Genomic DNA, 21,107 nt, shown 5'->3' with positions numbered 1-21,107 from the left:
ATGCAGGGGACACGGGTTCGTGCCCCAGTCCGGGAAGAGGCACAACAGTGAGAGGCCCGCGTACCACAAAAAAAAAAAAAAAAAAAAAAAAAAAAAGTGGTTGTAGAAAGATACACATACACACATTGTATAAATGTTAAACATACATAAAATACTATACGTTATTATGGATGTAATTATAGTAATAAGGTTTTAAAACTGAAGTCAGAAAGATATACAGCATCTTTAATTTAGTGGCCATCTCTCGGAAGGGGAACGGATAGGACTGACTTTCTTTATACCTGCAGAGATTTATTTCTCTGAGAGAGGATCTGAAGTAAAATAACATTCGTTAAAGTTCAGTGGTGGCTATGAAAGGATTGTTATATTTATTATTCTCTTCAGTTTTCTATACATTTGTAATGCTTATAATAAAAATTTAAAAATAAGAACGAAATCAAACGAACAGTTCCGTTTTTCACTGTTCTGTTGATTTGATTATTGGGTCTGCTTTGTGCTCTCCTCTGTCTGGCAGAAACAGAGAACCAGCTGGTCACTGCTTTGCGCAGTGTTAGAAAGCTGCCAGGCCTGTGGCCGGGAGCCCCCTGGGTGCCCACCATCCTGCCACACGCCCTGCTGCTGTAGCTTAGGGAGGACTGTGGTTCAGGCTTTGAGTCAATTTATCTTCCTCCCAATCCCCGCCACCATATTTTCAAAATGAAAAATAGTCTTAAAATAAATTTCTTTCCCCGAACTAATACAGAGCATAACCCTCTAACGAGCAGTTGTTACATCTACAAAATTTAATTGTTCAGGTAAAAGCGAAATAGTCGGTGTTTTGTTTTTTAGTTTGTCTATCTGATTATTGTTATACTTATGTCTTATACGTTACAGACACTTGTATTTTAAAATTAAACCAAAGAAGGTATTCATATGCCAAACCGATAGTTTTTTAAATTTATGCTAACTCATATATGAGTGGAAAACTCAGACCTAATACATTTCTGATTGGATAGAGTAACTTTAAGTGGGGAAGGTTTGCAGGGTCTGCATGAATTTTATATATTTTAGTTTTCCTGAGGATTCCCTGCCTTGCCCACCCGTTTGCACACAGGTACTGTTGCTGGATGAACCGACAGCTGGGATGGACCCTTGTTCGCGTCATATTGTTTGGAATCTTCTTAAATACAGAAAAGCTAATCGGGTGACAGTGTTTAGTACTCATTTCATGGATGAAGCTGACATTCTCGCTGGTGAGGTTTTTACTTTATTTTTAAAGGTTCAGGTCATGGGGCCGAATGGGAGATTAGACATAGAAATGCTAAATTCTGAGGAATAAATAAAGAAGCTGTGCGTTCTTCACAAAAAAAGGTATTACAGTTTTTTAAACTTACATGTTTTTGTGTTGTGTTGGGGGGTCCCCCTGACCACCCGAGGTCCAATAATCTGCCACGAAAGCTCACAGGACTCAGCACAGCCACACCCCTGGGTGTGAGTTATTACACTGAAATGGAAGGGGTACAGGGCAGAGTCAGCAAAGGGCAAAGGCACATGGGACAAAGCCTGGGAGAAACAGGCAAGCTTCCAAGAGTCCCGTCTGCACGGGGTCAGCCAGGCTGCGCTCCGTCTGTGCGGCAGCGTGTTGTTCTCTCGCCCAGGGTTGTTGTTTTTTGCTCTTGGGGCTGGCCGTGTGGCACCCTCTGCCTCACGCGGGCCACCTGCCGGCCGCCCAGCAGGAAGCAGGTGTCAGCCATGACCTGCGTTGCCTGTGCAGTGCAGGTGCCGGGGGGCCAGCCTTACCTGCTCAAAGCCGGGTCTCCAGACACGGGTCAGGAGCCAGCCTCGTAAGAGGCCTTCCTAAGCTTAAGGGCCTCAGGCCAGTGCTAAACACATTCACACACCGAAGAATCCAGGTTGAAACCAGCACGTGACTTTAGTAGCCGCGACAAGGTCCAAGGCTCTGAGGTTCCCAGGCAACCTCTTTCTGTTCATGATACAATCTAATAAATTGGGCATGTCATTCATTTTCTCAGTGGTATCTTTGTTTAATAAAAACCTAGCGTTTTGTTTCTGTTGCTTTCTTGTCGTTTTTACATTTGGCTATCAAGGAAGTTGTGAAAGCACTTCTGTTAGTAACCTTATAGGAAGAGTCTGAGACATTTGGAGCATGTTAGTTAGGAAAGTAGACTGTAGACTTACACTGCCTGGGCGGAACCCCTGGCTTTGTCACTTAATAGCCACGTGAAACGTGGGCAGACTGTACATGTTCTCATTGCCTTCCTGTTCTCATCGAAAAAGCAGGTGATGATAATCTATACCTTCCTCATAAGGCTGTTGTGATTATTTAATGAGCTCATACACTGGTGTCTCATAGGTTAATCCAGAAAATATAAATGCCAATTATTAATGCTGTTACAAACTCTGAAATTGAAACGCAAATCTCTTTTTGCAGATAGGAAAGCTGTCATATCACAAGGAATGTTAAAATGTGTTGGTTCTTCAATTTTTCTGAAAAGTAAATGGGGGATTGGCTACCGCCTGAGGTATCATTCATTCTTTATTGCCTTGTTCCTTATTATATTCTTGAGCTATTGTTACTGTGTTTAAGCTTTGCCATGATGTGCTTCGGCCATTTTTGTATGGCACTAACTTTAGCTTAAAGCATTCAGAATTTACTTTTGGCTGTTGACTGAGTAATCAAAAAATGATGGTTTTTGGTTTTCTCTAGCATGTATATTGACAGATGCTGTGCCACGGAATCTCTTTCTTCTCTGGTTAAACAACGTATACCTGCGGCTACTTTATTACAACAGAGTGACCAGCAGCTTGTGTATAGCTTGCCTTTCAAGGACATGGACAAATTTTCGGGTATTCCTTACTTTCAGTTTCTTGACTGCCGAACCAGGTTCTTGCATTGGGGATGAGTTCTCTTAATTTACTTGGTTTATTTTTCTATATAATATTTACGCGCTCACAGGTCGCCAGAGTTAATATTCCGTTTCTGCTTTATGTTGCTTTTGAAAATCAGAAATGCTGTAAGCTAACATTTCTTTTTTTTATAAACGGCATGCAAGAAGCTCCAACTAGTGTGTTAACTTACGTAAATAATTGTTTCTTGACAAATAATTGTCAAGAAAGAAAGAAATTGTTCCCTTTTTTTGTTCTGGGAATAAGAATATAAATATACATATATACATACGTACACACACAAATGTGTATACACACACACAGTTGTTTGTATAAGTCCTAACCTCTTTTCCAGTTTCATGATTTCATAATGAATTACATTATTATACGGTAAACCCTTGAATTATTTTATTTGTGACGTTTAGTTTCCTGCTTTTTGATGAAGAACTCAAACTCAGTGTCCTTTATCTGTTGACAGATGACTTAATAAACAAAAGGATATTTCTTACTGTTGAAGATACGTTATGCAGAATTCCCATAGCATTCCTATAATTAGATAGAAATTTTCTATGCGGTTTTCTATGGTTTCCTTTTGAGAATAAGGAATCATTAATTAACTGAATTGAAGTACATGTGTCAGCATAATGTACTCTGCCCATCATTCTGTCTATAAAATATTTCTTAGTTTTAATTTATATTATGATGCATGTCTAATAGATATATATCTCCCTAAACAAACATTCCTTGGGGTCCTTAGCAATTTCTAAGAATGTTGACGGGGTCCCGAGACCAAACAGTTTGAGAACACTGTACCAGCCCAGTAAATTCAGTCGTATGCTATTTTAAAACGACATCTTAGAATTCATGGTAGCGTGCCTAGTGACACAGCGCTCTTCCATGTTTCTCCTTTAGGTTTATTTGCTGCTCTGGACACTCATTCAGATTTGGGTGTTATTTCTTATGGTGTTTCCATGACGACTTTGGCAGATGTATTCTTAAAGCTAGAAGTTGAAGCAGAAATTGACCAAGCAGGTAAAAACAAAGCTAACGGCACATTTTAGGCAATGAGCCAGACAGGTAGTGATCAAGACAAATAATTGTAGAAGCATGTGGAATTTGTATTTGGGGGAAGAAAGGGTAGAAATAAACACGTAAATAGATATTTACAGAGAGTGATAGGAGTTATGAAGGGATTACTGGGGCGGTCTCAGGAGGCAGATAGCTTAGATGGCATCTCAGGGGGGACTGGCTTGGGATGATATTTAAAGTGAGGCCTGAACGGCAAGAAAAGTGAGATTTCATCGCAGAGCCTTCCAGGTAAAGGGACTCGCTACTGCACAGGTGTTGGTTGAGGGATGGGTTGGATGTTTCTGATGACCAAGAAAGGCCGCCGTGGAGAGCCAAGGAGAGGGTAGCATGTAGTGGGCTCAGAGCTGGAGGCCAGGGGCCACATCATATTTAGTCTTTGAACATGTTTAGTCTGGAAAAACATTTTGTTTGTTTTCTTAGTGTGATATGAAGCTACCAGAGAGTTTGAAAGCAAAGGGGTAGCATGATCTGATTTGCATTTTTAAAACTGCGTTCCGGTTGTTGAATGATGAGTGGATTTAAGGGAAGTGTGGAAGCAGAAGAGCAGCTAGGAAGCTATGGCAGTCCGTCTTAGTTTGAACTAGGATGGTTGTGACAATAGGGAAACATGCACAGCGCGGGCTTCTCCCAGAGGCGCCGCTGGTGACTTGCAGATGATGGCTTAGCGTTAGGGGCTGAGGAACGGGAGGTCAAGAACAGTGTCTAAGTTTTTGGCTTGAGAACTGGAAATGGAATTGCCCTTTCCTGAGAAAGGGGGAGCAGCAGGTTTGTGGAAAGAAGGACTCCAGGTGTGAATTTTGGTTATACTGTTGAGAGGTTTAGTAGACATCCCAGTGGAGATGATGCCTGTGGGCTGTTTGATTCACACGCTTGGAGCTAAAGGAGGGCGTGGGGCTCAAGATAAAACGCTGGGTCCGCCTGTGTACCGGTGGCCCTGTGGGACTGGATGAGGTGCTTCGGTGGCGAGCGCGGACGCAGTGGAGGGAAGCCCCGAGGGTGAGCAGTGAAGGGCCAGGGAGGGCTGACCAGGAAGGCACCAGTAGCGCCCTTTCTGTCTTCACGAAAGAAGATGCAGGAGCTGGGGCAGCATGGTGTTTGAGGCAAGAGCGAGTGGGCAGTTCTCTGCCGACTGCTGTGAAGAGGAAGATGGCGACACAAAAGGGGGGTTTGGTAGCTTAGAAGACGGGGAATGTGGAAGGGTGGGAGCCGGTCGTGACCTTGACGCGAGTGATTTCAGTGGTGCGGTCGAGATCCGTGAGGTTTAAGCTGAGAATGGGTTGAAGGGTAGCAAGACTGGTGTGGTGCTGGGTCCTGAGAGTGAAGGAAAAAGGATGTTTCTCTCAAACGTGGAGGAAGAAAGGTGAGCTTACGATGAGGACGTAGGGGCGGATTGCAGCTAGAGAAGGAAAGTTCACGTGGAAATGTTGGATCAGTTGGAGCGATAGCAAGATCTTAAATTTGGGCATCCGTCAGTTTGATGAAACTGAGTAGAGATAAAGGTATGGGAATGGAAGGAATGAAGGGAGCTAGAGGTCAGGATGTAGAATGCGGTAACAGTGCATATGTCTGTAATACTGAGGATGGCGGAGAGAGCTAGATGGAGAAGGTGCTTGTGTGTGTGTTGCTCAGTACTTTGAGGCATACGAAGTAGTTTCTAGAAACATCTGGGAAGTGGGAATGAAAATGAGAAGGGTGAGCTCTGTTCAGGTATTATTCACTTTTCTCTATAGTACCTTTAAGCCCATTATGCGAAATAAATTTACCTCTAACATCAGCTTGCTTTCAATTTGGTCGATTTTAATTGTTTTATTTTTTAAAGATTAGTATATATCAAATTCTGTAGAAGGCCAGTTGGAGCTCACTGAGTACTATGATTGCGATATGCAGTATTTCAGGACCTGCTTTTAGTTTGATTAGTTGCTGTGTCAGGGGAAGACAGGGACTGGACTTGTCCACCTACTGAGTCATCCGTTCAGACTGTTGAGTTGGCAAGATGCCAAGACAGCCAGGTTGTACCTACATATTATTTTATACATTATTCTGCTCCACTCTTAAAATTTTTAATGTTTACTCATTTCTTAAACTTAGCCTAAGTCCTTCTTCATACCGAAACCAGTTTTCGTCTCTTTTTATTATTTTTCATCTCTTTCGAGTCAGATCACTGTTGTGAAAATAACGTATCTTGATTTCTATCCCCGTCCAGTAGTTTTGTCAGGTTTTGGTCTAATGGAATCAATCATATAGCATGTCTCTTTTGCTCATATTTATTCTGGTTTCTTTGACTTAATGTAATGTTTGTAAGATCAAGCTACTATGGTTATACAATAGTTTGTTCACGTTCATTGTTTTACACTATTCTATTACAGGAATATTTCATGACTTATTCTTTCACCTGTTGACAGAGATTTGGGTTCTTTCCAGCATGCGGCTATTGCATAGGGTACTAGCTAAGGATATGCTTGTACATGTGTTTCAGTGAGCCTCTGTACATAATTCTGTTGGATTTATACCTGAGAGAGAATGTCCTGGGTCATAAGCTGTGCACATGTTCACTTTTGATAACATTGCCAAAGTATATGACTGTCCCCTTTGTCCTGTATCACTGCCAGGTGTGTGCTGCTTTGAAATTTACATGCTTCAGAAAGGTTTTCATCTTTTTAAGGAAGATAACCTAAGTTTCTATCATTTTGTTTTGGCAAATAGATTATAGTGTATTTGCTCAGCGGCCACCAGAGGAGGAAGTGCATTCAAAACCCTTTGATGAAATGGAGCAGAGCTTGCTTATTCTTTCTGAAACCAAGGCTTCTCTGGTGAGCACCATGAGTGTTTGGAAACAGCAGGTGTTTAAAATTGCAAAGTTTCACTTCCTTACCTTGAAACGTGAGAGCAAATCAGTGAGATCAGTGTAAGTATAACCGCTCTTCCGTCTGATGAGTTGTTTTCTTAAGGATACAAACTAGATTTACCATCTTAGTCTTTAAAATGTAGACATATGTAAATAATCTGTGTAGTTTTGAGAGATTAAAATGGTAATTTCACAATGTCAGAGAAAAAAATTATACCTCTGGTGATTTCACTGGATATCATTAGCGCCTTAACTCTTTTTTAAAACTAGCATTTTTTTGGTCTCATCTATAAAATGAGGGAGTGACAATTTTCTCTAATTGTGTAATTTTTGAATTACTGTCATTGCATTTAAATTTTATTTTGCATTTACATTTTTCACAATTGTTTTGCCTCTATTACTAATATTTATGACCATTTTTTGGTAAACAGCAGGAAGAATAAGTTTTATCCTTATTTATCAGGTGAAGAAACGGAAATATAAAGAAGGGCTTATAGCGGGTAGAACTGGGATCAAAATGACGTCTTTTCCACTTAGCCGTGTCTCTGTCAGTTAGGTTCCCATGGGCTGCTAGACGCTGAATTATTTAGAAGTAACGTTCAGTACTTTTATATACCACGCTGACTTGTTAGATCCTGAATGGCGGTAGAAATAAAACTTAATAATCAAGAATAAGAGGGGCTTCCCTGGTGGCTCAGTGGTTGAGAGTCCGCCTGCCGATGCAGGGGACACGGGTTCGTGCCCCGGTCCGGGAAGATCCCACATGCCACGGAGCGGCTGGGCCCGTGAGCCATGGCTGCTGGGCCTGCGCGTCCGGAGCCTGTGCTCCGCAGCGGGAGAGGCCAGAGCGGTGAGAGGCCCGCGTACCGCAAAAAAAAAAAAAAAAAAAAAAAAAAAAAAATATATATATATATATATAAAGAATAAGAGTTTTGTTATATGTTTGAAATATGCTGAATTCATTTGCTTTTTGCCTAGACTTATTCAATATCAAAGAAATGTCAATCACGTATCTGATTTATTCCTGTGTCAGCATTAGTGAGAGAAAAACCTTTGTTTAAATCAGCATGTGTCCGTTTATTTAATTGAATACTACTCTCATAAAATACTCCCTGAAAAACAATAAAAGAATCTCGGCTCCGGCTGCCATAACAACAGCAGAAGTTTATCTTCTGGCTTGAACAGCAGAAATTTATTTTCCCACAGTTCCCGAGACTGGGAGTGAGGTCAGGGTCCACATGGTCGGGTCCTGTTGAGGACTTTTCCTGGCTTGCAGCTGGGCACCACCACCACCCCGCCCCCTCGCTGTGTGTGCACACAGAGAAAGAGCCACCAGAGAGCAAGCTCTCTGGTGCCTCTTCTTCTCAGGGCACCAATCCCGTTATGAGGCCGTGCCCTCGTGACCCCATCTGACCCTGATGACCTCCCGGAGGACTCATCTTCAGATGCCATCGCTTTGGGGCGTAGGGCTTCTGTGTATAAATTTGGGAGGAGGGTGACAGACATTCAGCCTGCTACAAGAAGTGTTCCATGGTCAAATCTGTATTGACCATACATGTAGAAAATATTATAACTTACATTTCCTCTCTTAAAGATTTGTCCATTAGCATATAAAAACACATGAGCCATTCTATGCTAAAGAAATTATTTCAACTTTGTTTAACTTGGAGTTTCCAAATATATTTTAATCACGAATTTTGTTTTTAACCTAAAACACCCACTAACTTATTATGGAACTAGAGTTCAACGCAGTATGCTTCTGGCCGTGCTGATATAGGTCTACTTACAACAATTTAAGAATGACTTAAAATTATAGGGTTTCTGAAAATTATAAAATGCTGATGTGTGATAACCTAAGCTCTCTCTACCCACTGTTGTGACACCTGTCACACACACTGTAGAGATTTTTTGCAGGCTGAGATGAAAAGTTACCTGTCTCGGGTCTTCCCTGGTGGCGCAGTGGTTGAGAGTCCGCCTGCCGATGCAGGGGACGCGGGTTCGTGCCCCGGTCCGGGAAGATCCCACGTGCCGCGGAGCGGCCGGGCCCGTGAGCCATGGCCGCTGAGCCTGCGCGTCCGGAGCCTGTGCTCCGCAACGGGAGAGGCCACAACAGTGAGAGGCCCGCGTACCGCAAAAAAAAAAAAGTTACCTGTCTCTCAGGTGGAAGGGCATTTTGAGTGGTTATAGTAGAATTATGTGCTGGGCCCGCTGCACATTATGGTCCTTATAACTCACTGTAGAGGAGAAATGGAAATTGATGTGGTTAGGATGATATCTCAAAGATACCAGTCATCTGAAGTTTTCACTGTATTTTTATTTTCTTCACTGTATCTAAAATATTTTTGTATCATATGTTTTCTAAAATATTTGGAGAGTACATAGGATAGAGGTAGGGCAGGAAATAGTTCCTTCAGGAGAGTAGAGCTATAAATGTGACATAACGTGTATTTTTTTTTAAGTTATAACTACAGGTTTACATGCCCTATAAAAATTTCAGGGTGGCTCCGATCTAAAATATACTTTTATAACTTTTAACTTTGTTATTGAATATTGGCTTTCTTTCCAATATTGTCATGAGACCATTTTGGAGAGTCGAATTTCTACTCCCAAGTGGGAATTTTTCAAGTTTTTTTTTTTTTCCTTTTCTTGTCTTTCTTTTTTTTTTTCTTTTTTAAATGAGTACCTTTTAACTGTCATGTGAAGGAAGTTTGTTTTGTAGATTTATATGTTAACGTGCCTTGAACTGTGTATTTTTTTTCCTTTCAGGTTGCTTCTGCTTTTAATTTTTTTCGCAGTTCAGATTTTTATGTTTTTGGTGCATCACTCTTTTAAAAATGCTGTTGTTCCCATCAAACTTGTTCCAGACTTATACTTCCTAAAACCTGGAGATAAACCTCATAAATACAGAACAAGTCTGCTTCTTCAAAATTCTACCGGTGAGAGTATGTGCAGGTTTGTGAATGTGTGTTGGTGGGGCCTGGGGTGAGAGGTAGACATAGGCCAGAGATTTGGATTTTAGAAATATATATATGTTAAAGGCGTGGTCTGTGTGCGTGAACCTAAATTAAGCAAAACTCCTCACTGATGCTGAGTAATACATTACAGAAATGAAATTTTGGTTTAAGTGTAGATGACGGTTTTTAAAATATTCTGATTTATACTGTATATAATCATAAAATTTCCATTTTTAAGAGTAGCGACATTATTCTCAGAGCAGCACGTTTCATCTCAAAGTTTATGATGCACAAAATAAACTTCAGAAGTTGAAAAACCCTCTTTAGAAAGAGTGACGGCATGTAATGTTTATGCAGTTACATATCTAAATAGAAGTGTTTAAACAATTTTTAAGGACTGTCTGAAAAGCTAGAACTAAGGACAGTTGTCTTAGAAATCTCTATGATCAAATACATTAAATCTGTAATGGATATTTTTGGACTTGCTATTGATTCTTTTTATTACATAATTAAATCAAATATGAAAGAAATTTTAAAACATACGGCTTTGCGCAAACCTCAGAATAAATTTTTAAAAACCTGATATAGGACTTCGATTTTCAAAATATTAAAACCTAATTCAGAATTTGACGTGAATTAGATGTTCCTACACCATCTCCCATCTGTGTGGATAGTTTATAGTCCCGAGGTTCTTGAAGAGGAAAGTGAGCTAGCTCTGTAGTTTACAGTAAAGCAGACGCAGCTTCCTTTGCTTATCTTGCTGAACTATGTTGGAAAGTTGCATTTCGTACACCCTTTCTACACGCACAAATTCTTTGGAGTTCAACATTTCCCGACACTTCACCTGTATTCTAGTATCTTTCCATTTTGATTCACTATTAACTGAAAAGCTTTGCCCGGTGTTAAAATAATAGTGGTAGTTAGGGACAGTTACAGATGGCCGTTACAATCATCACTCTTCAATTCTAGCTCTCTGTTTTTATTCTTTTGGAGGAAGAAGGTATTTAGTGATAGAAAACACTCTTGAATAGAAAACGTTATGTTTCTCAATTTATTGCTCCCATTAGAATTCTTATTTTGGTTTTAATGTACATTTCACATTGCTGAAAGATAGTACTGCATGGAGCCTTACACTCTGATATTGTGACTTTTTTTGTGTGTTTGGGGAATTGTACATTATCTCAAGTATTTCTGCTTGGCGTTCACTCTCACTGATCTGCAGAAATTATAGTATTTTCAAAGTTTTGTCCCATCTGTTAATTTTAAGTATTTCTAGAGTTGCTTACATCCGTCTGTCTTTCTATCTGTCTATCTCACATTTTCCTAGACCTTGTTGTTGGTCCTAAAGGCACATTTCCTTTAGTGTTCAGTGGTCTCTGTGTGTATGTATTGGGTGGTCTCTTATCCTCCTGGCAAAGCTTTCTGTCATCACAGGTGATACAGTTCCTTCAGTTATAGTAGAGCCCTCCTCTCGAGAGGACAGAGCCTCTCTGGCATCTGGAAATGAGAGATCAGTTAAGGCACTAGGTTGGGAGGAGATGTCCTATCACTAGAAGCACCCTTCTCTCTGACACTCAGGTTTGTTGCTGAGTCTGAGCCACCGGCCGTGCTGCTCAGTTACTGCTAGTGTTTTCCTTTGTTTGGTTTTGATTTCTCTCAAAGCCACACTTGTCCGTCCTTGAATCCTGGCTTTTGTGATGGACAGAGAACTGTTTCCACTCATCAGGCCTGTTGGTATAGATTTAGACCTCGGACAGGATTCAGACTCTCCCCCTTAGCTCCAGGCTATTTAGGGAATATAGATGGAGACCTGGTTATGCGTTTTACTATTTTAAAGTAGTAACGCAGTTGACATTTATACTGCTTGTCTGTTCAAATCACGCAGCAGTCCTCCAGGGAGTGACGCCACCTAACTCCACACCCTGGCTCCCACCTCTCTGAGCGTGGCACGTTACCTTGTCGCATAACATTGCCAGATAGATTTGTACTCTTACTGTTTGACCAGATCTCACATATTATAGGTACACTCTGAATGCGAGTAACATCAGTAGCAGCGGCAGCAGCTGAAATTGGCGCAGTAGCTGTGTGTCAGGCTCTGTTCTGAGGTCTGCGTGTCTGGACCTGGATTTGAATTCATGCTGACTGGTCCCAGAGCCAATGTTCTTAATCATGTCTTAGCTAATGGAGAGAAAATACTTCTTCAAAAAGAGAGCTCTGGGCTTCCCTGGTGGCGCAGTGGTTGAGAGCCCGCCTGCCGATGCAGGGAACACGGGTCCGTGCCCCGGTCCGGGAAGATCCCACGTGCCGCGGAGCGGCCGGGCCCGTGAGCCACGGCCGCTGAGCCTGCGCGTCCGGAGCCTGTGCTCCGCAACGGGAGAGGCCGCAACAGTGAGAGGCCCGTGTACCGCAAAAAAAAAAAAAAAAAAAGAGAGCTCTACATGTTACTAAAAGCCTGTGTCTGTTTCTCATTTAAACTGATTCTTTGTTATTTGCTTATCTTCTAATACCAGACTCAGATATCAGTGATCTTCTTAGGTTTTTCACCACCCAGAACATAATGGTGACAATGTTTAATGACAGTGACTACGTGTCTGCCGCTCCGCACAGCGCAGCTTTAAATGTGATGCAGTCAGAAAAGGTAAGAGTAGTGTGTGGGATTAAGACATTTCCTCTAAAATCAGTTGTTTGCTGATTTGACCTTATTAGTTGGAAATTAAAATTTACTTTTGGAAATAGCTGGCTGTGTTTACTTAGGATATATTTTATGCCCCGATGGAGGACCAGTAAATAAAGCTCTGAAGAATTTAATTATTTTTATGTCATCTTTTTGTTTAAAACATCAAAATATCTAGATTCCAAACCAGGTTATTTTTCTCTATCATTGAGTATTATTTCTATGATTTGTTGAACCGGTTTGCAGCACAGTTAGTGAGAGTTAACTTAGCTGGTGAGAAAAGCTTGGTACGTAGCCATCATATAGTCATCTATATTTCTGTATACTGTATAATAACTCTGTTTTTTTGAATTGTAGGACTATGTTTTTACTGCTGTTTTCAACGGTACTATGGTTTATTCTTTACCTGTATTGATGAATATCATTAGCAACTACTATCTTTATCATTCAAATGTGACCGAAAGGATCCAGATCTGGAATACCCCATTCGTTCAAGTAAGCAGACTTAAAAATGGGTGTGCGTGTGTGCGTGTGTGCATCAAATAACTGTTAAGAGCCAAGTGATAATAACCGATGAAATCTGTAGCAGTTCATCTTGTGACATCTGCTAGTCTTAAAACTTGAGCTGGGGATGGTTCACATCCTGGGTTTAGGAGTCGACAGTATGAGTTCGCTTCATGCTCAAGGAGGTTCTGTCTTGGTACTGATATGTTTGTAAAGCATGAGTAGTTTTTATACTAGAGAAGAAAAATTTAGATAATTAAAAATGAATATTGTTCATTGGAAATCTAGATGCTGGGTATTGAACCTTGAGAAGTCACCCAGTCATTTTTCCTCTAGGACAGACAGTGGGATTATAGATACGAAAAGCCACTTAAGTCTCCAGGAAAACAGTCAACCTTTTTCTCTGAATACTAGTATTGTTTTTCATATGTTGGAAAATAAATGGACAAACATCTTTCGGTAATAGCATTTTCTGCTTTCTGTTGCCATACTGTTTTTCAAAAGCTTTACTGAGATGTACTTCAGCCACCATCTGATTCACCCATATGAATGTACAATTCAGTGGTTTTTATTATGTTCATAGAGTTTTGCAACTCTGTGTTAAAAGACGTGACATACTCTATCACTCTTGCTTTTGTGAGGCATCGTATTTCTTACGTTTGGGGGGTAAAGCGGTACATAGTAGTAGTATCAGTCACCAATTTTGAGAATATAGGCAGAAGAGAGATTGTGGCTTCGTTCTGGTGGAATGGAGATATTGATTTCAGCTTTGAGCCTGTGGAGGGATTGGTTATCCTGGTGGCATTTGAAGGTATGAATCTGGAGAGATTTCCGGGCAGGAAATAAATATTTGTGATAAATATTTGTTGTGATAAATAAATATTGTGTCAGCATTGCATAGGTGATATAGAAATCATCATCGAAGTTGTAGATCATCCCTTGCGATTTTTGTTGCTGTTGTTGTGTTTCAATCCTACAGAAAGTAAACAACTGTGTATATAGTACCCACATATTTCAAATGTTAGTATCTTGTTTTTTCTTATTTATTAAAACGTTAAAGACGCAGGTGAAACCTCCAGTGCGTCCCTCCCCAGTCTTCTTTCCTCCACGGTTCAAAGTGTTTAATTCCCGCGCACATCTTTATGATGTTGCCACATTTGTGTGTGTCTGTAACTGTTACAGAAGATCTTCCTTGTTAGCATTCTCCATCAAACTCTGACATACGACCATACCGTTGTTGAAAACCAGAGGGAAAGAGTGGGACTTTGTAAAGTGCCCTATTCACAGATATAATCTTGGTCACGTTCCACATTTTTTCCCCTTCAATGATGAGATTCTGTGTAATTGAGTCCAGCTGTCATCTCATTAATCTCCACTTCTTGTGCTACTCAGCTTACACATTTGTGGGTTCTGTCTGGGTCTTCCACCGTAAGGTACCAGAGTTTGGGACGAATTCGACAACGTCATATGGCACGAATTAAGGAACTGGCTTTATTGCTAGAAACTCGGGAGGCCGGGGCCGACAGAATGCAGCCTCTTTCCACATCATCCGTGGCATTGAGAGTGGTTCTGGGTAGTTTGCATTTGGGGCACCAGCTGTTAACTAGGTCGTCTGGGAACGTTTGCTGTCCGCACCTGGATCCACAGGCCTATCGGAGTTACGGTCCCCCTCTGCTGGGAATAAGAAGCTCCTGGCTCCATAGGAAGCTGAGCTCGGGTATGACTTTTCCCAGTGGAGAAAAGGGGGGTTCCTAGATCCCAGCTGGCTTGTAGTCCAGTCCAGGTACCGGTGAAGGCATCAAGGTCATTCTGAGAGAGCCACGTTTGTTGCCTGCGTAGAACCACTGGGAGACAGGTTAACTGTGCTTCACGGACAGTATAATTTTTAACGAAATGGTGAACCTTAATTAATATGCTGTATTATTCTGTGTACTTCTGTAAGAAAAGGGAAGGACAGTAATTTGCTCAGGATCCTATAGCTACTTAGTGTGTCAAACTGGTACTATAGCCCGCTGACTCTGCCACCCGTTGCTACATGTCGACTGCTGTCTAGGGTGGGTATCCTAACATGTTTCTTTGGAGGTTTTGATAGTCTTTTAGAAAGTAGTAACATGACATAAAGTGATTCCCAGTTCTATTTCTTATTCTGTGGTTGTCTTTCAGGGAATTACAGACATAGTTTTTAAAATCGAGCTGTATTTTCAAGCAGCTTTACTTGGGGTCATTGTTACCGCGATGCCACCTTACTTTGCCATGGAGAATGCAGAGAATCATAAGGTAATGACTCAGTTAAAAAATTACAGGTGCAGCTGACTAATAAGAAATCTTAGACAAAAAGTTAGCCTACCTTGTGTGAGCGCAAGACTTCTGTGCAGTTATTATTTCAAGAAGTAAATGGAGCATAAATACATTTATTACGGTAATAGTAGTAACTCTCACTTATTATTTGAGGACCCGTCATGTGCTTTAAAAGTTTTATTGCTCGTCGTATTCCATGGTGTGGATCTGGATTGTTTCCAGTTTTAACTATTATGAATTAAGATCCTACGGACATGGGCTTCCCTGGTGGCGCAGTGGTTGAGAGTCCGGCTGCCGATGCAGGGGACGCGGGATCACACCCCAGTCTGGGAAGATCCCACATGCCGCGGAGCGGCTGGGCCCGTGAGCCACGGCTGCTGAGCCTGCGCGTCCGGAGCCTGTGCTCCGCGATGGGAGAGGCCACAGCAAGTGAGAGGCCCGCGTACCGCCAAAAATCAAAAAAAAAAAAAAAAAAAAAAGATCCTACGGACATTCGCTCTAGCTTTTTGTGTGAATGTACGTTTTCATTTCTCCGGGATAAATGCCCGAGAGTATACTTGCTGTGTCGTATGGTGATTGCATGTTTAGTTTTATAAGAAATTGTTGAGCTGCTTTTCAGGGTGGATGAACCATTTTGCATTCCTACCAGCAATGTGTGAATGACAAAAGCATGGATTATCCAAAATCATCGCGTTTGACGTGGTCTATGTTTTTATACTTATATTGAAATTTATATTTTCCCTCTTCTAATCCATTGAACACGAAAGTTGTCCATTTTTTAAATCATTTCTCTTCTTTGTCTTAACTAATATTTATAGCCCACTCTTCTCTTACCTCCTCTATGGCTAGCTCTTTCTTATAACACATTTAATTATTATGAACAGATGTTTCATAGATGACAGAAATCAACTGAATAAGGGCTTCCCTGGTGGCGCAGTGGTTGAGAGTCCGCCTGCCAATGCAGGGGACACGGGTTCGAGCCCTGGTCTGGGAAGATCCCACATGCCGCGGAGCAACTAGGCCCGTGAGCCACAACTACTGAGCCTGCGCGTCTGGAGCCTGTACTCCGCAACAAGAGAGGCCGCGATAGTGAGAGACCTGCGCACCGCGATGAAGAGTGGCCTCCGCTTGCCACAACTAGAGAAAGCCCTCGCACAGAAACGAAGACCCAACACAGCCAAAAATAAATAAATAAAATTAAAAAAAAAAAATCAACTGAATAAGATTGTTAGGTGTTTGGATTTATGAAAGATTCTTAAAATTTCAAATTAAATAACGAGAGGGCTAGGAAAGCAATGATCATTTAAGTTTACTGTTTGTACACTTGCAAATGCTATTCCCTTGTGGTGATAAGAAACAGCTAACATTTTTTATACACAGGAGTGTGTAAAAGGCCTTCAAATGCATCACCAGTACTTAAGCTGAAAGCCCTGTGTAAATCAGTAGGTACTTGGCCATTTATTAGTGTTTTCATGAAAGGTCAATATTTAAAAGTGAGAAACCTGTTTTTCTCTCGATTTCCACAGAATTTCCAAAGCAGTTATGTTTTGGCCGCTTACTGTTTGCACAGCTATAACCCCCATGACACCTTTAACTTTATTTTAGTTTTGCGTTTCTTAGCAGCACTGCTGTATCCTGATGCTGAAAAATTTTGTTGAAATGTTTACACCTCAGAAATAATGAGCCAGATTACAGGCTAGATGGCATTTATATTTAGCTGTAGGAGGGCTTTTATTACCTGTAGACAGAATGTGACCTTTTGTGTTGATGTAAAATTAAAAGTTCTACAATCATTTGCTAGAGTTTTTCGTTTGCAAGATGTTTAAAATTACAATCAGTGTTTGCCTTTTTCTTTTTTTAGATCAAAGCTTACACTCAACTTAAACTTTCGGGTCTTCTGCCTTCTGCGTACTGGATTGGACAGGCTCTTGTTGACGTCCCCTTATTCACTGTGGTTCTTACTTTGATGTTAGGCAGTCTGTTTTCATTTCATCATGGATTATATTTTTATGCTGTCAAGTTCCTTTCTGTGGTAAGTTAACATCAGTTGTATTCGTGCTATTTATAAATAAAATGTTATTTTGAAAAGCTAGATCTTTATAAATGTGATAATTGTCTGACTGAGTAATGGTGACGTTCCAGAAAACAGAACCGACATCTATTTAATTTTTGTGTACGATACCTATAATCAATGCAGTTTATATTGCCCTAAGTGATTTTTAAAAACAATAACTTTACCATTATGAAATAATTCCTTGAAACTGAGGTGGTCTTTCCTGTAGACGGCCTACTTGTATGTAATCAGGAATACTTAAACAGTCCTTCCTTTAAATGTCTTCTTTGTCTCTGTGCCCAAAAATAATTTCACAAAGAAGAAGCTCTTTTATTCCATAATTTAAAGTATGGCTTAAAATACTAAGGAAGAGTGTGATTTGTATTCATATTCATATTCGTATGTCAATGACTGACACTAGATCCTTTCCTATGAATTATATTAGAAAAAAGCGAAAACAGAGCTTGGTAGGTTGGGGTTGCTGAAAGTCAACTTAGGAGCTTTGCCAGAGGCCATCCTGATCTTACATATTAATCTCCACCTTATAACTTAATAAATGTCTTTCTTAAAAATTTACAAAGTGCATTAAATGCTGTACAGTAAAAGAAAGCTAATAGTTGATGGAGAGGATAAAGCCGTAACCAGCTATGCTTGTTTTTCATAATAACATGGTAAGAGACAGTATTTTACTTGGCATAAAAAAATAGCTACAAATAGTATTTAGTTTAAATGGCTTATTCAAGATTGTGTTAGCAGTTAAAAACATGAGCTTTATTGATTTAGGAGAAACTCCTCAAGGAACTACAGGTTCCGTTTTTTCGGAGCGATTTGCTGAGCAATAAAACTTGAAGAGTAATTATTCCCTAACGATTTAATGTGACTGGTACTTTACGTCATAGGCACGGTTAGCTACTCATATTTTTAAATAAAAATACACATTTCTGTCTTCCAGGTTTTTTGCCTTATTGGTTATGTTCCATCAGTTATTCTGTTTACCTATATTACTTCTTTCACTTTTAAAAACATTGTAAATACCAAAGAATTTTGGTCATTTATCTATTCTGTGGTAAGTCACATTTTATATTATTTTGTCTCAGCTTTCCCTAGCGCGTTATCTGAAAGTCATGAACTCTTTTCATGGTTATACTGAAAGGGTTACTGTGTCTTTTCTAAGTGCAGAACTTAGCTAGCTAGCAGCGTCTGTTAGTGTGTATATTCGTCTTCAGCCCCATCCACTCCATGAAGGGATGATATTTTGTTGCATTTAACAACTAGCATGACAAGGATGCCAGCCACAAAAAACTGGTATCAGCGCTCTGACACTTTCTGGCTAAGTATCTGCTGTGGTTCCAGGTTTTATTAGAAGATTAAAGACATAGTTAATGCTGAGGCACCCAGTAAGTTTGTTGGAAATTGCTAAACATCTTTTCCCTTGTTTTCTCGTTTTCTTCTTTAGACAGCATTGGTTTGCATTGTAGTCACCGAAATAACTTATTTCATGGGATATACAGTTACAGTTGTTCTTCATTATGCCTTGTGCATAACCATCCCAATCTATCCGCTTCTAGGTTGCCTGATCTGTTTCATAAAGGTAGGTCTGTTAGGTGTTCTAGTATTTTTTAAAAAGGGTAAATAATTACTGCCTAATCTTTGGAATCTTAGCTCTTGTACTGAAGTAGTAAAAAAAATAAAATAAAAGGTTGACTGCTAGTACTTGATTTAAATACTATTAATGTAGCAGTAAACGTAAAATTACTGTGGAATCCTTTCAAGCATGTTTCTAAACTGCAGATTCTCAAAGGAGAAGGACTGTGTTCATTACGTGGTCTTTCATGCCCAAAACAATGTACATAAGTTAGAAGTATGATCTGACTGCAGTCCATATGTGTTGGACTGGGGAGTTTTGGGGGAGTGTTTCGGGGGAGTTTTTCAAGTGTATTGTACTGTACAGGGATGAGGAAAAATAAAGTTTGAGCGATTTTTTTTCAAGAAAAAAATAGAGGAACAAATTAATTTTATTAAGCCTGGTTAATTGAAAACAATTTCTGTGGTTAGAAAAAAACTTAAGTGATGAATTAATTTAGGACGATTGCTGATTAATTCTACTGACACACCTCCTTACCTCTCTCCCCTCCCTTTTTTTGGCTTAAGTTTATAATTTAATTTATACCTGCTCTGATAGGCATATTTTGGGGTGAGGAAGATCTTAATCTAACTACAAAACATGGCTATAAATATTAACAGGTAGCTAATTTATAGAGAAGACGTGTTTGCTGTTAAATACATGTTTTTCGTTTGAATCGAACGTTTCTACACGTAAAAGAAAATTGGTTCCTCTGCACACAGCGCTTCCGACACCAAGCGTGTGGGTTTTCCCTGACATTCAGCAGTTCTGACACTGACCAGAGTTAGCGCAGACCCCACGGGTTCAGGGCTCAGTCCTGCAGGCAGCCCCCCGCTTCAGATTCCAGTCACGGGTCGTGGGTCCCCAGGCCACCCACGTTCTGTCTGACTTGGACCCCTTGCCGGGGATCAGTACTTTGCTCTAGAACTGGCTGGCAGGGCCCAGAATGGTCCGAAGGGCAGAGCTCCTGTCCCTTTGCAGTTTGGAGAGAGTCGTCCTCCCAGCGTGTTAGAGGCTTTGTGGAGGTCCCATGACCTGGGCAGGATGAGCTAATCAGTCTCCACGCTCTTCTCCCCTCCCTGGTGGTGGCACCTGGGGCCGGAAGTTCCAGCCCTCTAGTCTGGCTGGTCCTCTGTCAGTCAGCCTCCATCCTCCTCTGAGAGTCCCCTCATTAGCATAGACTCAGCTGAGGTTGAGAGGGGCTTGTTTTATACGATGAGAGACACTCCTGTCCCCTCTGTCACTCAGGAAATTCCAAGGGTTTTAGAAGTTCTGTGCCAGGAACTGTGGTCAAAGACCACATTTCATTATATCACAGTATCACAGCCACATACAAATTTTCAAAACGTTTTGTCTTAGATTTCTTGGAAGAATATGCAAAAAAAAGAGGGCACCTACAACCCATGGGATCGTCTTTTGGTGGCTGTTATATCGGTAAGAAATAACTGTGTTAGCATGTTACCTTATGAGTGGTTTGGTCATATGGTTTTAACTCTCTTTTTAGTTTTTATTCCATTGCATAAAAATGAAGGTGCATAAGAAGTCAGTGTGTTAGTTAATGCTAGCTAATACGCATTTCACTTACTGAATACATCCACTTTAATGTACTTGTTTTTTTCACGTCGTTAATTCTATTTAATGATAATTCTGGCTTCCATAGAAGCAAAAACAAAGCTTTTTTAAAATTATAATTTATGAAGCTGACAACAGATGAACTTTACAGAGGTAGAAAAGTATGTGAAGGGTCATTTTACTAAAAATCAACCTTGGTTTGTATTAACATTTATTCTTTTTTTTTTAACATCTTTATTGGAGTATAATTGCTTTACAATGTCGAGTTAGTGTCTGCTGTATAACAGAATGAATCAGCTATATGTACACGTATATCCCCATATCTCCTCCCTCTTGCGTCTCCCTCCCACCCTCCCTATCCCACCCCTCTAGGTGGTCACAAAGCACCGAGCTGATCTCCCTGTGCCATGCGGCTGCTTCCCACTAGCTATTTTACATTTGGTAGTGTATATATGTCCATCCATTAACATTTATTCTTAACTCATTGTATGACATGCAAAAAAAAATTGTGACGAAGTTTTTCAGTGATGGAAAGGAGCCTGATGTATGTGGTTTTGGTTCTGTTGGTACACGGGGGGAAAGAAAAAAACCCAAAATGATTCAGTCAC

The 21,107-nt window shown here is 40.5% G+C and overlaps 1 protein-coding gene across 1 annotated transcript in view; it reads left to right on the top strand.

Annotated features, from left to right (window-relative positions):
• ABCA5 (ATP binding cassette subfamily A member 5) overlaps positions 1–21,107 on the top strand; it is a 52,189-nt gene that overhangs the window by 17,906 nt on the left and 13,176 nt on the right. The window contains exons 14-26 of the mRNA XM_065898118.1: positions 1,094–1,232; positions 2,432–2,522; positions 2,708–2,847; positions 3,799–3,918; positions 6,679–6,880; positions 9,587–9,756; positions 12,285–12,412; positions 12,806–12,943; positions 15,116–15,229; positions 17,112–17,282; positions 18,256–18,369; positions 18,760–18,894; positions 20,287–20,361. Coding sequence (XP_065754190.1) covers positions 1,094–1,232; positions 2,432–2,522; positions 2,708–2,847; positions 3,799–3,918; positions 6,679–6,880; positions 9,587–9,756; positions 12,285–12,412; positions 12,806–12,943; positions 15,116–15,229; positions 17,112–17,282; positions 18,256–18,369; positions 18,760–18,894; positions 20,287–20,361 — 1,737 coding nt within the window. The remainder of the gene's footprint in view (positions 1–1,093; positions 1,233–2,431; positions 2,523–2,707; positions 2,848–3,798; positions 3,919–6,678; positions 6,881–9,586; positions 9,757–12,284; positions 12,413–12,805; positions 12,944–15,115; positions 15,230–17,111; positions 17,283–18,255; positions 18,370–18,759; positions 18,895–20,286; positions 20,362–21,107) is intronic.

The sequence above is a fragment of the Phocoena phocoena genome, chromosome 19, assembly GCF_963924675.1.
Source record: "Phocoena phocoena chromosome 19, mPhoPho1.1, whole genome shotgun sequence".
In the NCBI taxonomy this organism is placed as follows: domain Eukaryota; kingdom Metazoa; phylum Chordata; class Mammalia; order Artiodactyla; family Phocoenidae; genus Phocoena; species Phocoena phocoena.
The sequence above is the reverse complement of the archived record's forward strand: the minus strand, read 5'-3'. Positions and strand labels throughout refer to the sequence as shown.